This window comes from Leptopilina boulardi, unplaced genomic scaffold, assembly GCF_019393585.1.
Source record: "Leptopilina boulardi isolate dan_hultmark-lab unplaced genomic scaffold, ZJU_Lbou_2.1 LbouV2_362, whole genome shotgun sequence".
In the NCBI taxonomy this organism is placed as follows: domain Eukaryota; kingdom Metazoa; phylum Arthropoda; class Insecta; order Hymenoptera; family Figitidae; genus Leptopilina; species Leptopilina boulardi.
In genome coordinates, this window is record NW_026137932.1 from 2,624,986 (window position 1) to 2,644,571 (window position 19,586).

A 19,586-nucleotide genomic window follows, 5' to 3' on the forward strand; every position below is an offset into this window, starting at 1 on the left:
GAGAGAGAGAGAGAGAAAGGAAGAAGGCCGAGAGGGTTGAAAGCTCGACAGAGCGCTCTCTCCATGTCTGCTGAGAAGCGTCCCAAGCACAATGGAGCAATCAATAGGGTAATGAGAGGACACTTTATCAAATTATCGATGCGGTCAACACACAGGCCGAGGACACTTTGCGTACCTCCAGTCAATGAACGCCAAGTCGGGCGCTGCTTTTGCTTTTCAAATCAAAGCAACCTCTCTCTCTCACTCACTCACTCACTCTCTCTCTCTCTTCCTCTGACCAGATAAGACTTGACTATTGTCAACTTGGAGTCTCAGTCGCCCTTGACACTTTCGGCCGTTAATGTCTCGCAGGACACGCGATAAATTCACATTGATTCAAAGTCCCATCACGTTCTCGTATTGTCAAGTGCCTGCCTGTTTCTCTTTTCTCGCGGAAATTGTACTACCATTGTCTCCTCATGCACCGAAAGTTCCACCACTTTTTTTTCCTCCATACTTCCCGAAGACGAGCACACACAACCGGTTGGTCCGGCTACATCGCGCAATGGAAAACGCATTAGTTCGTATATTATGCTGCGGGATAATTTGTTAATTCTCAATTCGATCTACAAATTACGGACACATAGAGTTGGTGAGAAATATTTGTTTTCAATTTTTTTAGCTAATTGCTGTTTTTTTCACAAGACTTAATTATTGATCAAACATCTGTTTAGACACATATTCAATCTAATGAAAATACTTCTTATGATCTTTGTTTTCTTTGTTTGAAACGTAAAATTGCAAGAACCTTTAATTTCCATTGTAGCCATTTTGGATTTTTAATCAACATTTACAAAAAAAAACTCTTGAACTACAGATTTCTTCTGTTTCTGTAAATCAATAACACGGAATTTTTTTTTCATTTCTGTTTAAAGTAATGCCAAAAAATTTCGCCAATGAATGCTGCTAATGCCACACACTCTCTAAATTTGAATCAGCTAAAATCCGCTGATTGGCAGCGAATAGTCGCTGATTGAAAAAGCTATAAGTATGCAGCTGTGAATCAGCGACTAACAACTATTTCAATCAGCGGAATACTCCATTTTAAAATAAATTTACCTTCCGACGAAAATGACCGACGTTCGCCGATTCGTGATTCGCTATTTTATTAGCTGTAACCGCTGATTTGCAGTGAAAACTTTATTCGCTGATTCAAACAGTGAAATTTTCGCTAATTCAAATTTAGAGAGCAGTAAAAACAAAGTCTTAAACCGTTTACACCTTAAATTAAGCCCATATATTTTGTATATATTCGTATCCATATATTCGTATAAGAAATATATGTAGAAAAAAAAACTTAAAAGTTTTCTATCAAAAAATAAACCAAGAACAGTCAGAATTTCACAGAACAATTTCAAAATGTCTCCATTATCGAGTACAATTTACAAAAGACCCTTTCCGACGCAATGTAGAAAAATAATTCTCCCACTTTAAAATTAATCCAACTTCAGTAAATTGAAGTATTTTTTTGTTGTAATTATCCATTATTGAAAATCCATGCATTGCAGGATTGATACTACCTCTATAAGATAGAGTTTCTTCTATAATATGAATTTCCAATTTTTTCTGTAGATTTCTAGATTCATTTATTACATCAATAACACGGTGCTACAAAAAATTTCTTTTTAAATATACTTCTTATGAAACCTATTGGAGGTTGTAGGTCACAAAAAACTAAGAAGAATGGTGTATATAAAATTCTCCAAACACCCCTAAATTTTCATTTTAGATCCAGAAAACCATTTTTACGTATGTTTATGCATAAAAACCTTTGTAACTTTCTTATTTCTGCACCGATTTCAAAATTTTCTTTTTCATTTTGAAGCTGAGAAACAGAGCTTTTTAGCCCATATTCGATATTTTTGTTGAAATTAATATTTATAAGAGAAAAATTACAAAAATGTTCAGAAGTTTTTTTTTACGACGTGTTTCGCTATTTTATTAGCTGTATCCGCTGATTTGCAGTGAAAACTTTATTCGCTGATTCAAACAGTGAAATTTTAGCTAATTCAAATTTAGAGAGTAAAATCCACAAAGTATTGAGAAATCAATACGTAAAATGAAACTACAGGTTATGTTTTTGTGTATCTACGCAACACTTTCTGTAAGTTAATAGTATTTTTAAACAGTATTTCTTTAAATTTTAAATTCTTTATGTCACTAGAAATTACAAAAATCAATATACTCCTGTACGCACTGAGAAAAATGTTTAGTCAAGCAATCAAAATTTGGTTAAGCCAACAAAAAAATTTTGTTGGTATTTAAGCAACCAAACTATTTGTTTGAGTCAACCAAAAAATTTGGTTGGCATAACAAAAATGTTTGGTTAGCTCAACCAAATTTTTTTTTGTTAGGTCAACAAAAATGTTTTGTTGATCAAACAGTTTTTTTTGTAAAATTAAAAATTTTATTCTACCTTATTCCTTTTCTTTTTATCTTTTTTATTTATTTATTATCAATTTAACAATTGAATTTATATTTATCCAATTGAAATATTTGTGGACTTTGAAAAATATCATCTCCACCTGGGATCGAACCTCTATTTTAAAACTGAAGATCGGAAGCTCTGACCACTGGACTACCCATCCTTGTGAGAGATTTAAACTGTAACTGTTCTCTTAAGCTATATAAGCTGAGAGCGAATCAAATTATTTGGTTGTCGCATCCAAATTTTGGTTAGGACAACAAACGATCATTTGGTTTTTTAGACCATACTATTTTGTTGTCGTAACCGAATTTTGGTTGGAATTTAAAAATGTCCAACCAAATTATTTTGTTGGCCTAACCCTAATGTTTGGTTGAGATAACTCTACGACTTTGTTTCAGCCAACCAAAATTTGGTTACAAGAACCAAAATTACCTAATCAAACAATTTTGTTGCAAACACTAAATTTTTTTTCTCAGTATGCGGAAATTTTAAATTGGTCCTGACAGGACTCAGCCTCAAATCCGTATGAGACACTAAATCTGGTAGGGGTTACAAAAGAAACCCTGCTTCAGTCTGATTAAAATCAATTAAAATCGAGACCCGATCCCTAGTGTGGGTTGTTTCCTCCAGGTCGTGTTCAGATTGACGAATTCCTGCACGGATTTTAAAGTTAGGTAACAAATTTTGGAGGACCATGTAGGACAAAAGATCACACATTTGGTTCTTCCTCTTCACGGAAATGAATCAGAAGAGGGAATAAAGTACGCCAAGCCAAATGTGGAACCCTCGAGATATTTTCATTTTCATAGCAGTTAGAACTCACTAAAACCAATTGAAAGCCAATAATTTACCCTTCGAATGTAGAATGAAAAAAAAACAAACAAGAACGCATACATATCATCCATCAATGACATATTAATCCACTGGGATGCTTTTTGAGACATATTATAATAGCAATAAGGGGAGGGAGAAAAAAATTAATAAAACCGAGTCGTTAGGAAATGCACTCTCGAGAGTGCGAGTGGGTTTAGTGCGGCTACTTTAATAGGGGCATATCCAGTGGGCAGAATACTTTTACAGACTCGCTCCACATATAATTCATGTCAGAGTTTGACTCGATTTCTTTGGCCGCGATATATCGAATCGTTTCTCTCGATGGACGCTCGCGCGTGTGCGTAAAAATCGAGAACAGTCGTCGTCGTCGTCGGCAATCGTCCTCCTCCTCTCTCTCTCTCTCTCTCTCTCCACGTTCCGCAACTTGTAATTGCCGCTCGTTCTTCGGGTATATATTCTTATCTTCCACTGGCTGCCAAGTCTCGTCTGCTTGTCGGGTTTCGTGAAGCATGTCCGATTGACCGGCGCGTCTTGCATATATGCACACACGATATCGCACGAATGAATTATGGTACCAATTCTTGAATTTGCATAGCATCTCATTTTCAATCACCATTGCAGCCACAGTTGAAGAGAGAAAAAGAGAGGCTGAGTGAGATGCTAACTGGGAATAATGAAGTTTGGATATAAAAAAGAAAGAATATATGTGGTCTTATCTTCTTTCAGCTTTCAGAAAATAATTCGCCAGGTAGAATGTGGGAATTATTCCAATGATGACGACATTAATTGCTTTCTTTCGAGAAGAAGAAATCTCTTTATTTGATTCAGAAATTTCGAATCACACGCACTGTAGAAATATACCCCCATCTTGTTCAGAAGATAAAAGAGTTTTATAAGATGCGGAAAAGTATAGGAGAGAGAAGGTAAACCACAATGTGGGAAAAAGAAGATGTAGAAGGTATACATATAGGAATGATAAGTAAGAGAATATTAAGGTTCATGGTGATAAAAGAAGGAGGATTAGGACCAGTAAAATTGGGAAATAATGATGGGGATTATGATGATAAGGAGGATACAAAAACTTAAGAGCTAAGATTCGTTTTACTGTAAGCTATAAGAATATTAGGGCTAAAAAGGTTAAGGCAGATGATTCTGAAATCGATAAAAATGCTGTTCCCAATTCAAAGAGACAGAGATTTGGGATTTAGGACTAAAATTTTTAGGGATAAGATGACAAAGCTTACAAAAATCAAGAAAAAGAAACGGATATATTTGGCTAATAATTTTAGGAAACAATTGCTATTATAGTTCGACTTTGGTAATGTAGTACGCATCGAACATTTTGTAAGTATCAGTTTATTGGAGCTCTCTGGAGATTTTGTCCGAATTTCGTTTTAAGCTGAAACGGAAACAAAATTGCAGCGCGGGAATTGTCAAAATTTTGATCTTCCAAAATCTTTAAAATAATAATTTCCAGTAAGTTGGAGGTTCATCAATTTTACCTCCCTAAGGATTATTTTGTATAGTTATAATTTTATTAATTATAAGATTTTGGTGCAGGTAAATGTTAATCAAATTTTGTATCATTTCAATGTAAATTGATATACAATATCTGCAAATTACCAAATAGAAAAGGTAATGTATCAATTCTACAAAAATGTATTCACCATATCAAATTTAAACCGGAAAATTAAAAAACAGCAATACCTAAACAATATATAGAGATTATTTTGAAACAGTTTCTTTTTCACTTTGGACAAGTATAATTATATTCCTGGGATAAGATTCTCTGACGTCATCACAACAAGGAATCGCAACGACTTTCGGATTTTTATCGCTTAGTCATGCGCAGGTCAATTACTCACTTGCGGTTTTCCACCTGACGAACGACAATAACCGAAGGGTGTCAAATCCCACAATCCGGATTGGTATAAGAAGAGAAAGAAAGGGATAAAAAAAAGTAGCAAATGGATATACTGAGAGAAGAAAAAAAAAAAGACGATTTCTGCTCTGACCCATAGCGATGGACCTGAGGGACAAGGGGATCTCCAAAGAGATGGATGGATGATTGTCCGAGATAAGAGGAGATGACAGGTGAACCAGACAGAGAGAGTGGGCTGAGAGAGGCAGATAAAGAGCTCCAAAAACCCATCCTCAGCATGAAATGTCAATTCGTTCTTTTCTTGACAGCATAAGAATTTAACCCTAGGGTTTTAAATATCAATAATTAGAGATTGTAGGAAAAAAATTTAATGATTGTTAATCAGCTGGAAAGTGAAGGAAGGTGATAGAAGACGAAGGTGATTTCAATGGCCGGTAAGGTGAGGTGAAAAAAGTGCGATGTGACTCGAACAGCATAATCTAGTAGCGAGACCTGGAACTTCTGGACTTACGCTTTCTTCTATTCTGTTTCTCTCTCTCATCCTTGCGAAGAAAACGGCGCACGGAATCAGTTCTCTTATAGTGGCACGACTGGATCTTGAGCCTCGCGGCTGCAACGGCAGTCAGCAGCGGGAGCATCGGAAGCACCAAGAGAAACACTCCCCTCTCTATTTCTGAGTCCCATCTCGGGCCTCCCTCCCCTCCTTCCTTTCCCTCCCGCCCCACTGGTCAGTCCCCTTTCCCTCCAGCTGATTGTTGCCCTCCCTTCCTCCTCCTCCTCGACTGAGCGCGCTACCTGTCTGCCTTGCGGTCGGGGAATCAGTGAAGGGGGAAGCTTAGGTTGTCTCTTACCCACACGATCTCAGGCCCGATTCTCGCGTGTCTCCACCATCCCCCCCTCCCTCCTCCTCCCTCATCGTTGTTCCCTCGGGAAAGTGTCCCGGTGTTGGTGCATAAGAGCCGATCTCCTCCTTCTCCTCCTCTACCTGTTACCAACCCTCCTCTCTCTCTCTCTTTATCTATCTTTCTCTCTCTCTCTCTCTTGGTCTACCTGCCGGGCCAGGCGGACACACATGTGTATGTGTTCCCTGCTCTTCAGTGTAAGATCTGAACCAGCGGAGAACGCACGGCCTATTGTTATATCATTATCTGAGCCGTGCTCGCTGATCGTGAAGCGTGCGCGTTCAAAATCGCGGAACAATTTTTTTTGTGTTCCCCTCTTCCTCCCCCTACCTCACTTTTCCCCACTCACTCCAAAAGGTGATAGTGGACCACCTTAAATCCCTCTCTCTCACTCACTTCTTTTCTCTTCAACCCTCAATATGTGTTTTGTGTACGGTGTACAAAAATTTCCATGAGGGTGACAGTGCGCGGGATCCCAACACGTGGAGAAGTATTGCGCGGTTGTGAGAAGACCTTCAGTGACCTTGAGGGCCCCAAAACCCATGGGCCTTCGACTCTTGTTACCGTTCAGGATCATTTGGATTTTTCGAACGTGTTTTACTGATCTTTATCAGTTTATGTTACATTTTTACAATCATCACTGGGAATATTTGTTTTTTTTTTTTAAGTGGTAAAGATTTATTGTGACATTGTGTTGAGGATTTAAGGAAATTTTGTGACAACTGTTTTTGTGAGACCATTTTTGGACTGTGATCTGCAACAGTTCTTGTTGAACTGTTCTTCTATAAAAAAAAGATCTTGTTGAACATTGTGAAAGCTTACAGAAGTTTTGACTTTTAATATACCTGAATTAAAAATTTTCAACGATTTTGTGATAATTCTTGGACATCAACAGTTTTGGAATAATTATTTAACGAAGATTTTGTGAATATATTTCGATTTTCAAAACAGGAAGATTTTTTTTTATAGTTTTTCGAAAAACTTCTTCTATAAAGTGTTTAGAAAGTTTTTTGTGAGTTTGACAAAGATCTTCTGACGGAGAGATTTTCCGGCTCTTGAATGATTTCTTCAGCTTTTTGGAAAATCAACTATAGATTGTGATCATCATTAAATTATATATATACGGAGATATCTTCAATGAAAGAAGAAACATTTTTCTATGTAAACAATTTTCGGCATAAGCTGTTGCCAAATTTCTGAAGATTTTCGACCAAAATTTTGTATGTAAAGAAGAGAGGACTTTGGAAAATTTTAGCCAATTTTTGGAAAAAGTTCCAATTGTCGAAAATTGAGTATTAAATTTTTGATCATCAATGATTTATATCAAGTGTTTTTGAACTGTTCTTCGAATGTCTGCTGTTGATGATCTTTAGGAGATTTTCAAGCATTCAACCAAATTACATAAAATTTTGGACTTTTTCGAAAATTTGTGGTATTTTCTGAAGATTCCTGTTTTTCTGAAGTTCTTTACAAGTTTCTAATGATCTTCAGCAACTTTCTGAAGACGTTCGCCAATTTTAAAGGATTTTCATCAGTTTTGAATCATCAATAATTTTGAAAAATCTTTACTAACAATTGAAGATTCTCAGTATAGGTTCTAAGGATTTTTACTGACTTTGGAAAATCGACAATTTTTCGAAGATTTTTGAAAACTTGTTCTATAACATTATTTGTAACTGACGCGAGGGTTCATTATTTAGAAAATAAGGTGAACTCTCCTGGCGCTGAGGAACGAAAATTACCTGAGAGAAAGAGAGAGGACAGATTGATCGGCTTCGTTTGACGTCTAATTAAATCGATTAGGACTTTGGGGTTAATTGTTCTGGAACGTCAGGTCTGTCTTGTGACACGTGAACGACAACCAGGAGTCGGCCGTCGCTGCTCCATGAGGAAACGTGCACGAAAGAATCTCCTCGAGAATATATAGTATATATATATATATTTTTTTTTAGAAATCAAAGTATTTTTTCTATACCTGAGACGAGTGGAATTTTAACATCAAGGACCATGAAAAAAGTGTCATTTTCAAAAATGTGTTTTGTTTTATGACGATCCCTCCCCCAAGAAAAAAAAGTGACAGTGTCTTATTTTTTTTCTCTCTCAATCGAAGTGTTGTCATTTTTTTTTGTGATAATGTGCTGTTTTCTTTGGTAAATTTTGATTTTTATTTAGGAGTGATTTTTGCACATATAGTCGTCGAATGGAACGACGAAGAATTTCTTATGAGAAGTGATTTTGTGTGTATTTGACTCGTGTTTGTGTATATGTATAAGCAGCCACTTGATCTCACGGTGAGTTTTTTTTTTTAATTTTCTTAAAATAAGAAAAAAAATCTTAAGGGGGAAGTGAAAGAATCAAATTTTGCTTTGACAAAAAAATGTTTCTATAGCAAAAAATTTTAGTCAGTTTAACAAAAATTTTAACATTGCCTCAATAAAAAAAGAAATTTGTTTAGTTTTTGGCATTGATATCAAAAATTTAGAAATTCGATTATTACATATCGATTAAATTAAATAATCTTCAATATCGTATGAGTATTGAAAAACAAAAACAATCGAAATATCGACGTTTTTCCAAATCAAAATATCAATACTTTCCGAAATCGAAATATCGATATTTTTTCATATCAAAACGTCGAAAATTGCCAAATTTAATTATCGATAATTTTTCGATATCAAAATATCGATATTTCGATCTAATCGATTGAAATAACTGAAAATGTCGATAATCGTTATTTTTTTTCTATTTGAAAATATCTCGGTTATGGATAAAGAATCGAAAATCACTTCCTACCCCAACCGCAACCGCAGTCGAACGTGCAACAAAGTCTTCCTGATGAGAACTAGATTTCCAAAACGTGCAGTTACGTAAATGACGCACGCGAATTACAATTTTCTTAATATGTAGTTGAAAATTTGACTCCTTCCAAGAAAATATGTGAAAAATAATTTTTAAGAAAGAAAATATTTTTCTATATTTATAATATTATAATTTTTCCATCTGGAAAATTTGTTTTTTAATCATTTGATAATGAACATTGTAAAAACTTCACGTGCATATTTTAAGAACTTTTTCTTCATATCATAATAATATTAATTTATTTAATTGGTTAATTTACTTTTGTAATTTATGTTTATTATCATACGTTTATGATCTAACCTTTATTATCATCGATTAAAAAAAAAGAAATAAAAAAAATTTTAGACTAAAAATTAAAACATTTTTTTGTTTTAAAAAAATGTTTTATTATATTGATCAATAAACAATACTTTTTATTCCAAAAAAAATGTTCCTTTAAAAAATTGTTGATATCTGGTAATTAAAAAAAAAAAAAAAAAAAAATTAAGCCCACTCAATATATTATTTGTCAGGCAATATTAGTAAAATTTATTAACAGGCAATATATATTGTTGCAGTGTATCAGCAATTGAAGCCATGCGTCGAAGAGGGGCCTAACTCATTTTTTATCGAATTTTAACTGTATTGAAAAATAGACTCTATTTAATATCCTCTTTCGAATTCTGCAATAAAAATTGTATAATTATAATATTATAACAGCGAACATTATAATTGAAAATCGTCTGTCGTGGATGAAGGATCTAACTGTTTTCGACTGTCAACTTTTTTACAATAGGTTATAATTTATCGGTATAATAAATAACAGAAAAATGTCTAGAAAAAGAAAAAGTAATCCTTCCGAATGGAAAGACAACAAAAGAAAAATATTAAAAGATGCGGGAAAAGCATATGAAACTCGAAATGGAAAACCGAAACAAGAGAAAATGAGTTCTAATTGTGTAAGTAATCAAATTATGGAAAAGGGATCTATCTGTCAGAAAAATAAATTTGTTATTGCTTTATTTTATTATAAACTTTAACAAATGTATATGCTGTATCATTCAAATTCGAAACTTTAACTTATTTTTTATTACTAATTGAACTTAGTGTTTGAACCTAATATTTCATTATTTTTAATAGTTTTAATTTAAAAAATACAAAAATCTTTTAAAATAATAATTTTAGTAATTTGTTATAAAATCCTTCTTCTTGTACTATTATTAGATATTATTTTGAAACGGTGATTTTATATTATAGGACCGTGTTTGTAAATGCTATTATGAAGGATGTGCTTTATTAACAAAAGATTTAAAAGCAGAATTGTTCGACAAATTTTATGCCTGTAATTATAATGCTCAATCGGCCATTCTTCTTTCTTGTTTGAGTTCAGTTCCAAAGAAGAATGCAAAAAATAAAGAAATTGAATCTGTGGAATCAACATCTCGTCGATTGAATAGTTTTAATTACACAATCCGTTTATCTAATGGTGAAACTAAAAAAATTTGTCAGAAAACTCTGTGTGATATTTATGCTGTATCACACAAGCGGATTCAAAACCTTCAGAAGAAGATGAAAGATGGTAAAGTGGATCCTAAAGACGAAAGAGGAAAACATTTGAATAGACCACATCGCATAATTGAAGACACTCGACATCTTGTTCGAGAACATATTAAATCCTTTCCACAAATGGAAAATCATTACAGTCAAAATAAAATTTCTACCGATAATCGAATGTATTTAAATTCTTCATTGACTTTGAACAAAATGTTTCGTTTATTTCAAGAAAAGAACCCAGAATCTGATGTTAAATTTTGGCTTTACAGGGAAGTTTTTCTTAATGATTTTAATTTGAAGATTGGTCTGCCTAGGTCTGATACTTGTAAAACTTGTGACAGTTTATACATACAATTATTAGCAACTGAAGATATAGAAAAAAGAAAAGAAATCGAAGCGATAAGTGAAATTCATCATTTAAAAGCAGAAAATGGATATGCCTCCCTGAAAAAAGATGGAGAAAATAGTAAAATAAATCCAAATACGGTAGTTTTATGCGTCGATTTGCAGCAAGTAATGTATTTACCTATGTTGGCACACTCAAGTATTTTCTACCAAAGGCAATTGTCCTGCTACAACTTTGCAGTTCATAATCCTTCTACAAAACATGCGCAAATGTTCTTATGGCACGAAGGAATCGCAAAAAGGGGCGCTTTAGAAATATCATCCTGTATTTTACAGTACATTAAACAAAATTACCAAAAACTGAATGAAAATGAAGAAAGAACATTAATCATTTGGTCTGACAGATGTGTTGGTCAAAACAACAATTGGACAACTATATCTTTATTGTTCTATTTAATTCATGAACGCTATTTCACATCAGCAGAACAAAAATTTTTAGTATCAGGTCATTCATTTTTACCTTGCGATCGTGACTTTGCTCTTATTCAAAGAATGGTAAACAAAGAAGCTGCTCAAGTTCCATCACAATTGTTACCAATAATCCCTAATGCTCGTCCGTCAAAACCATTTGAAGTAACTTTAATGGAACGGGAAGACTTTTTTGATTTCAGTGCACTTACAAATAGTATTAAAGCAAGTTCTCAATTAAAAGTTACAAAAGTTGCTTGGTTACAACTGAGAAAAGATGATCCGAACAGTATTTATGCCAGAGAATCACACGATATTACCAAGTCTTGGAAAATATATCGCATAATACCAGTTTTAAAGAATGGTCAACTAAAACGAAAAATTTGCATCCCATGTGTTCTACCACTTGCGTATTCGAAACCCTTACAGATTAAGCCAGAAAAAGCCAACGATTTAAAAGATATGTTACCATATCTTTCTCCACAATACCGACAGTTTTATGAAAATTTGTTAACAATTGAATAATTTGTTTTATTATATAATCTAATTAGTAAATAAAATTTATTTAGAAGGAATTTTGACACATTTTTATAAATTTATTGATATTTTAATAGTAAAAGAATAAAAGTTTCAAAGTGGAAATTTTATATTTTAATATTTTATAAAAAATTATATTTCATAAACTAGTTCCAAAAGTTAATTTTTATACTTTGTCATAAATATAAAAATAATTAAAAGATATCTTCTACAAGAACATTCATAAAAACATGATTTATGAATAAAAAATCTTAGTATCGTGGAAGAAGGATCTAAGTAGAATCGTCAGTTAGATCCCTCTTCCACTGTAAGAAAGAATTTTCCACTTTATTTTTATAAAATAAAGAAAATATGACAGAAATACATTATAGAATAGTTTTTTAACCTCTTTTAAAATATTTCCAATAGTTATTTGCTCAAAATAACCCAAATTTCACTTTTTATCATTTTTCTCGAAATTGACATTTTCACGGTTAGGCCCCTCTTCGACGCATGGCTTCAATTAATGATTTTGACGGGCGCTATTAGTATTAAATTTTTGACAGTCAATTACAGAATTTTAACAGTCAATTATTATTTAAAAATGATTTGTTAATTAGTAAATTTTATTCCTATGCCAAATGTATAGTTTATTCTTCACCTTAAAAAAAAAGTACAGGTTTTGTATTGAGATTTCATTGAAAATTAATTACTTTTATTATTAAATGCAATTAGTAGATTTCGACACTTAATTAGTAAATATTTGCAAATGTAATTATTTTCGTAATAAAGATATATTTAATGTTATAACTTTTTATTAATAAATTTTATTAGAAATTAACAGATTTTTTTTTTGCTTATAAAAAATAATAATTTCTCCTTCTTATTTCCTTCTAATTGATATTTTAAATCATTTTCAAATAATTTTTAGTTAATTTATATATACTACAAATTATAAAAAAAAATCATTTTATTATTATGAATATTATAATTTTTTACTAAAAATTATTTAACACATATATGGATAAACAATCAAGTTATATATGGTTCTTCATGGGAAATATTATTCAGATTTGACAGTCAATTTATGAACTTGATTATAGTAATTAAAGAAGTTTATTTCACATGAAACAATATTTACATTCGTAATTTCGTTAAATTTATTTGACAATTAGTGAATTTTAATTAGCAATTAAAGAAGTTTATCGGACAATTAGAAAATTTCATTTATATATATAGTAATTACTAAATTGCTTATTCTCTTATAATTGTATCTTTTTTTTAAGTTTCTATATTAGCAATTAATTTGTTTTAATATATTAAGAGATTCATTTACCATGTGTAAAAAAATTTTACTCTATTGCCTAAGACAAATTAAAAAATTTTATTAACTGCAAAAATTCTTAATACGTACAACTCGAAATTTTAAAAGTTCGATATATCGACTGTTAACTAAATATCGATTAATTCGATTCGATATATTTATCGATTTTTAAAGTTCTATGATTTGATACATCGATATATAAAATCCAATATTTCGATATATATTAGAACCGAATATTCGATAAATCGATACTCCCATAGATATATCGATTTTTGAAGGTCGATATCTATGGTTTGATACATCGATATCTATCGATACCTAAAATTCGATATATAGATATGTATATCGATTCGATGTATATCGAACTTTAAGAATCGATATATCGATAACTGTTACTCTCATCGATATATCGATTCTTAAAGTTCAATATGTCGATATCTAGAGTTTGATATGTCGATATTTATAAACTTTCTTATATCGATATATAAAATTTTAATTATATCGAAAGCAGAAAATCGATATTTAAAATTTTTGAATAGATTTTCGATTATCCAATTAGAAATGTCAGTTTTTAAAATGAAACTTGACAAAAGATGACAGTTTGGTTGGCTTAACAAGTTTTTCAGTGAACCCTTGTTCCAATGGCTTAGCTTATGTGAATCGATGTGTGACATCTAAGGAACAAGCAAAGGTTATTCAGGAATGTGGATCTTGTCCGTTATCTCGATTGCTATACAGAGCTTATATACGAAGTGAGAGCATGAAGTACTTGTATATACAATGTGTAGGTATATATATATATATATATGTATAGAAGGGACACGAACTGAAAAACACTTCACAACCTGCTTCAACATTCGGTCAATTCGCTCTCGGGAATTCCCGCATCAATTCTGATATTGGTCTATATGCTATATATATATATATTCATAAAAAACAGCAGTGCTTGTTTTAGAACATATATAATATTTGCAAAATAAGATGACAAGTCGTTCGAATCCAATGGACATTTGTGTCAAATGTCCTGTCTAACTTGTCATAAGAATAAACCAACGAAGATGGATATCTTTTGGGTACAACTCATTTTAATTGGATTAACCAACCGCGGGACCCAATGAAAAAAAAAAAAAATTTTTTTTTATTTAAAAAAAAAAACGTGTTAACACAACGATAACATAATCTTTTGAACGTGATTTTCGAGTAGATTTTAATTAGTTGTTTGCGTATATAAATAACATATATATATATGTATAGTGTTCATTAAAAAATATGTAACTACACGCGCTTGAATGGAATTTCAACTCTCTCATATATATTTCCGGTCTATTTTCGAGTCAATTATTATCATTTTCAATCAATTGCAATTCTTGCGATTGATTTTTTTTTTAATTCACCTGTCTTATATTAAAAGTCGTTGACCGTGAAAGGTTCATTTTTTATTTCATTTGTTAAATATTTGTTTTTAAAAAATGAAGCTATATTGATAATTAAAGTTATATTTTTGATTTAATTTCTTTCCAGTACAAAAATAGAAGATAATATATAAATATTTGAAGTTTTATTAATAATTAAAAATATTAATATTTAAAGCTATCATCAAATGAAGCTATCAATATTTTCAGTAAGCAATCATTAGAGTTTTGACAATTAAAATCAATAATTAAAATGTTGTAAATGATGAAAAATATTAATAATTGAAGCTATAAATAATTAGTTATTAATTACTAAAGCTATATGGACGATTGAAGCTAACAATAATATTAAGTTATCAATTATTAAAGCCATTAACAATTAAAACCCTTGGTAATTGAAATATTATAGGTAATGAAGACTATTAATAATTGAAGCTATAAATAATTAAAGTTATCATTGATTGAAGCTTTCAAGAAATTCTATCTATGATTGAAGCCCAATCATGGAATTAAATAATTGTGAAAACTCTTTAAAGCTATTAATTGAACCTTGAAAAATATATTTATTATAACCGCCAACAATTGAAGCTATATAACACTTTATGAAGCTATTTAATAATTCTTGAAACGAAAAAAATTTTTAAAAAAATCATTAATTATCATTAATTTGAATTATAATTTAAAAAGGTAATTTTATCCAAAAAAAATTTTACAAAATTATATAGAGAGATTTTTATTAAATTAACAAAAAAAAAAAAATGGAAAAAAATAATTACGGGAATAAAGGAAATATTCTCGCAATTCTTTTACTATTTTATACAGAAAGTTAAATAATATCTACATATTGACTATTCATTAAGCAATAAAGTAACTACAATTATAAACGTCAATAAACGTCGAGGCGTCATGCAAAAATGACGGAAAATTTAAATGCAATTCAGTATACAATATATATATATATATCGCAATAAATTTATAAATATATGTATATATGAACGTTTTTTTGAAAAAAGAATTATTAGACAATATATATGTATATGCGTTAAGCGCAAGAAAACAAATCCAATTTCAAAGTATAAAGTAAACGCGCGCGCACTTGAATACACAAAGAATGTGTGTGTATGTTTTTTTTTATTCCTAAAAACGTAAAAATTTTATTGTTACGTCACTTATTAAAATATACGGATTAATTCATTTTTATATAGTCATATGATTTTTATCTTTTATCTTAAATTTAATGAATACACAAATTAATATAAAAAATTTTTAACAAAAATAAAATTTTTCTTTCTTTCTTTTTTTTTAATTCATTCATCTGGAAATATAACTTTATTTCATTTATTTTATCTACGTTTCTTTTTTTAGTTTCATGTCTGCGTATTTGAAGTTAACATTTTTGCATTTCTTTCAATATTTTTTTTTTCTTTGAAATTTATATGAAAATAATCTAATAAATTAAAGTCATCTATTAATAAAATTAGACTTTTGTCTGTAAATTGCTTAGAACTTAAAAATTCATGTATAATTCTTCGTTTCAAGTCATAAGGATTCTAAAAATAAAAAAAATTCTGTCTGTCTGTCTGTCTGCACAATATTTTGTTCGCCAATCACGCATAAACGGTTTGACCGATTTAAGTGAAACTTGGCAGTCTTTTAGGTATTAGACTAACTTAAAATCTTAGCCATATCCCATTAAAAAATATTAACTTGAACGGAAGTTATGGCACTTTTTGTAAAAATCGAAATTTAAAAATTTTTTCGCTTATTTTTACTATAGACTTCTTTTTAGAAGTTTTTTGAGGTTAATTAATCGCATTTTTACCTTAAAATTGAGAAAATAACTGATAGATTTAAAATTGTGAAGAAAAATTCCAAAAATCAAATTTTTTAAATTTAATTTTTAATTTAAATACAAAAAATTATTTGCACGAAAATACTGTTGGGCGCACACCACTAGATTTCAGGCATACGAATGCTATAGTATTACATATAACCTCACAATTTTAAAGTGAAATATTACTTTTGTTAAATGTTATTTTACCCTAGTTTTAAAAAATGATATATCAAACTATTTTTTAAAGTGTTATACACAGATAAAAACTGAATTCATTTTTGTTGTAGTTCATTCTGAATTCGGTATCATAATGAACAACAACTAACTTCAAGTTACTCAAAATGAACCGGACCCGGATCAAATGTTAGGTTATGTTAGTTTCTGTTGAAATTCAAGATTTTAAGATTATTATGTTGGCAACAACTGCAACTTATGTATGAAGCGCCACACTGGCGCAATATTCAAATTGAAATAGTAGAAATATTTTTTATTTTAATTTAACAATAAATTTGAATAATTATAGTTAATGTATAATATAAATTATTATTATATATTATATTTATAATATTTATTTAATATTAATAATATTAATCTTATATGAGAGATAATAATATTTTACAATTATATAATTATAATATATTATATGTATTATAATACATTATATAATTATAAATATATATTATTAATATATGTTATAACAATCATTACATTATTATAATGAATAACACTTTATTTTTGGTTATAGTTTCAAGTTTAAATTTGGCGCCATTATCTTTGGTTTTTAGACAGTGGCGCCGTTAAATTTTATGTTTTGTGTTGCATGGTTGGTATTTATTTCTGTCAATTCAGAAGTTTTTAACCTAAAAATAATTTATTTTGTTTTCTATAAATTCAATGAATCGGATTTAAGAAACAAAGTTTTTTCAAGTGTAATCTGTTTGTTAATTGAAAACAATGATTTTGATTAATGGTTTTATGATAAAGTGCTTCTTAATTGACTATAATTGTCATTTTAACTTGAACTCAAAATGAATCGGATCTAGCTCATTTTGATGCTTTTTGCCTGAAGTTCAAAATGAGTTTCTCTAGGTTCATTTTTGTTGCAACTCAGTTTTTTTCTGTGTACTTAATTTGTCTTATTTGAAATAGGGCTTTGTTTAGGGTTTTACCAGTTTTCCTATTTTGCATAAAAGGTAAATAAAATTAGTTTTTGAAATTATCTTTTGATGAATAATTATTAACAACTAAAAAAAATTTTTTTGTTTGGAAATAGGGGCCTAGTTAGAGCCAAACCAGTTTCCCTAGTTTGAAAATGTAGAAATAAACTAAGTTTTTATAATTACTTTAAGATATAATTTAAAACTCTCCAGTTTTTCATATCTCTGACATGGCTCTTTTCAGAAAAACTGACTGGCGCCCGATAAGAATGTAACGCCATTTTGAATTAATTTTCTCTTTAGGTAAACTATTCAGGGCCTTTTAAGTTCTCCTATAGTTTCTCCTAAATTAAAAACCTAGTTTATTGACATTTTTTCAAACTAGGAAAACTTTCAATGCCATATATATGGTTGGGCGCTGGAAAGTTTCTCCCTCGAGGGCTAAAATAGTAGAAAAAGGTAAAACTGGCGAGTTCCCCATCAGGCCCTCATTTCAACTTTTCCACGGCGAGTAATAAAAAAAAATTACAGTAAAATTTTCTTTTCTTTTTCTTAAATAAATAAATAATTATCAATTCTATCGCAACGCTTTCAATAAAACAATGAAATCTCGACGTATCGGCAAATTTTATAGAGCAAGATCGATACAAAAGTCATATAAACCTTTACCCTATGGGAACATAGATCGCGGAAGAAAATTTTTTTTATATATATAATCTCTGAAAGCAAAATGGCGTTCTATATCAAGTTGGCGAGATGAAGTGCAAAATCAGCGCAATTTATCCCAAAGAAATAGGACTTTTGAATCGACGAGGCGATTGTACAATTTTCACGATGATTTTTCGCGGTGCAAAAAAAAACAAACAACACACACACACACGTTATCTCATCGATGAGCCGGAAATTTACGAGCCGACATACATATATTCACACCTGCCGTTAGGGCTTCACACGCGCGGTGTAAAAGCCGCTAAAAGTTCCGCTCCTTCTAATACACGTACTATATATATATATATATATATATATATATATATATATATATATATATATGTAACCGCGAGCGGCTTTGAATCTAGATTGAAGTCCAATGTAACAAATGAGGTAATAAATTGTGTGATTGTCGGACGTCGATAGTCATCGTAAAGCGCTTCGCGGTGTAGACAGCGGAATAAACATTGTCTAAACGTTTATCTGGTGCACGCAATCAAGCAGCTCGCGATTATTTGTTGCGAGCGGCTCTCGTAGAGCGCGAAATATTGATGACGGTGAAAAAAAAAATAATCTATCTCATAGAAAACTGCCGTGAGTGGCAAAAATGTGTTCTGAGATCAAATTTCTCATATATATAGGAAACACCGCATCTGCGATATGAACACTGATTGTGAGAGACTTTTTCCTTGCTTTTTGTTTAAAAATTTAATTTAGTATCGTTTCAATTTTATTGAAAACAATGGAAATTATTTAAATTTACCGTAACAGTATAGAAACTTGTAAAACAGAATACAGAAAATTATACATAGTACGGTCCCTATATATATATAATACTAATATCCTGGAATTTTATCAAAAATTGCCGAAATAATACCAAGTTTTTCTCAGAATGCTGTAATTGGTTGAACTATACATTTTTTAAATAAGCGCGCGCATTTTTGACCAATCACTTGAACCGTAGAGAGCAGACGATGTAGTATCTATTTTCGAGGTTAGGTACTTCAAACTGTATACATATAGCAAAATTTCATTAAAAATTACTGCCAACTTATATTTTTCTTCATAATAATCAACAAAACCATTGTATTTACATTTTGCATTTACATTTTGTGTGCTAAAATGGAAAATTGTAAATATAATTCAATCAGTTGTAATTCGTGTCTTGACCTGCGTTTAGACGTGGTGAAAATTTTGTTATTAACTGAATAACATCAGGTGTGTATTATATGTTTTTAAAGTCACTGTAACCAAATCTAAAGTCCATTTTACCTCATCACGTCAGGAATTGAACATAACCTCAAAAAGTCTTCACAGCAATAACAGAAAATAATTCTAGTCCATG

General features: G+C 30.6%; 2 protein-coding genes across 3 annotated transcripts in view; both read left to right on the plus strand.

Moving 5' to 3' along the window:
• Window positions 1-6,282: 6,282 nt before the first annotated feature.
• The window catches only part of LOC127286831 (transcription factor SOX-13), a 209,691-nt gene continuing 196,387 nt past the window's right edge, over window positions 6,283-19,586 (plus strand). For both annotated transcript variants that reach the window (XM_051313436.1, XM_051313437.1), the window contains exon 1: window positions 6,283-8,376. The gene's annotated coding sequence lies outside the window, so the exon portion shown is untranslated. The remainder of the gene's footprint in view (window positions 8,377-19,586) is intronic.
• Window positions 9,516-12,325, plus strand: LOC127286833 (uncharacterized). Its single transcript, XM_051313439.1, has 2 exons — window positions 9,516-9,882; window positions 10,181-12,325. The coding sequence occupies exons 1-2, from the start codon at window positions 9,754-9,756 to the stop codon at window positions 11,813-11,815; spliced, it is 1,764 nt and encodes a 587-aa protein (XP_051169396.1). The 5' UTR covers window positions 9,516-9,753; the 3' UTR covers window positions 11,816-12,325.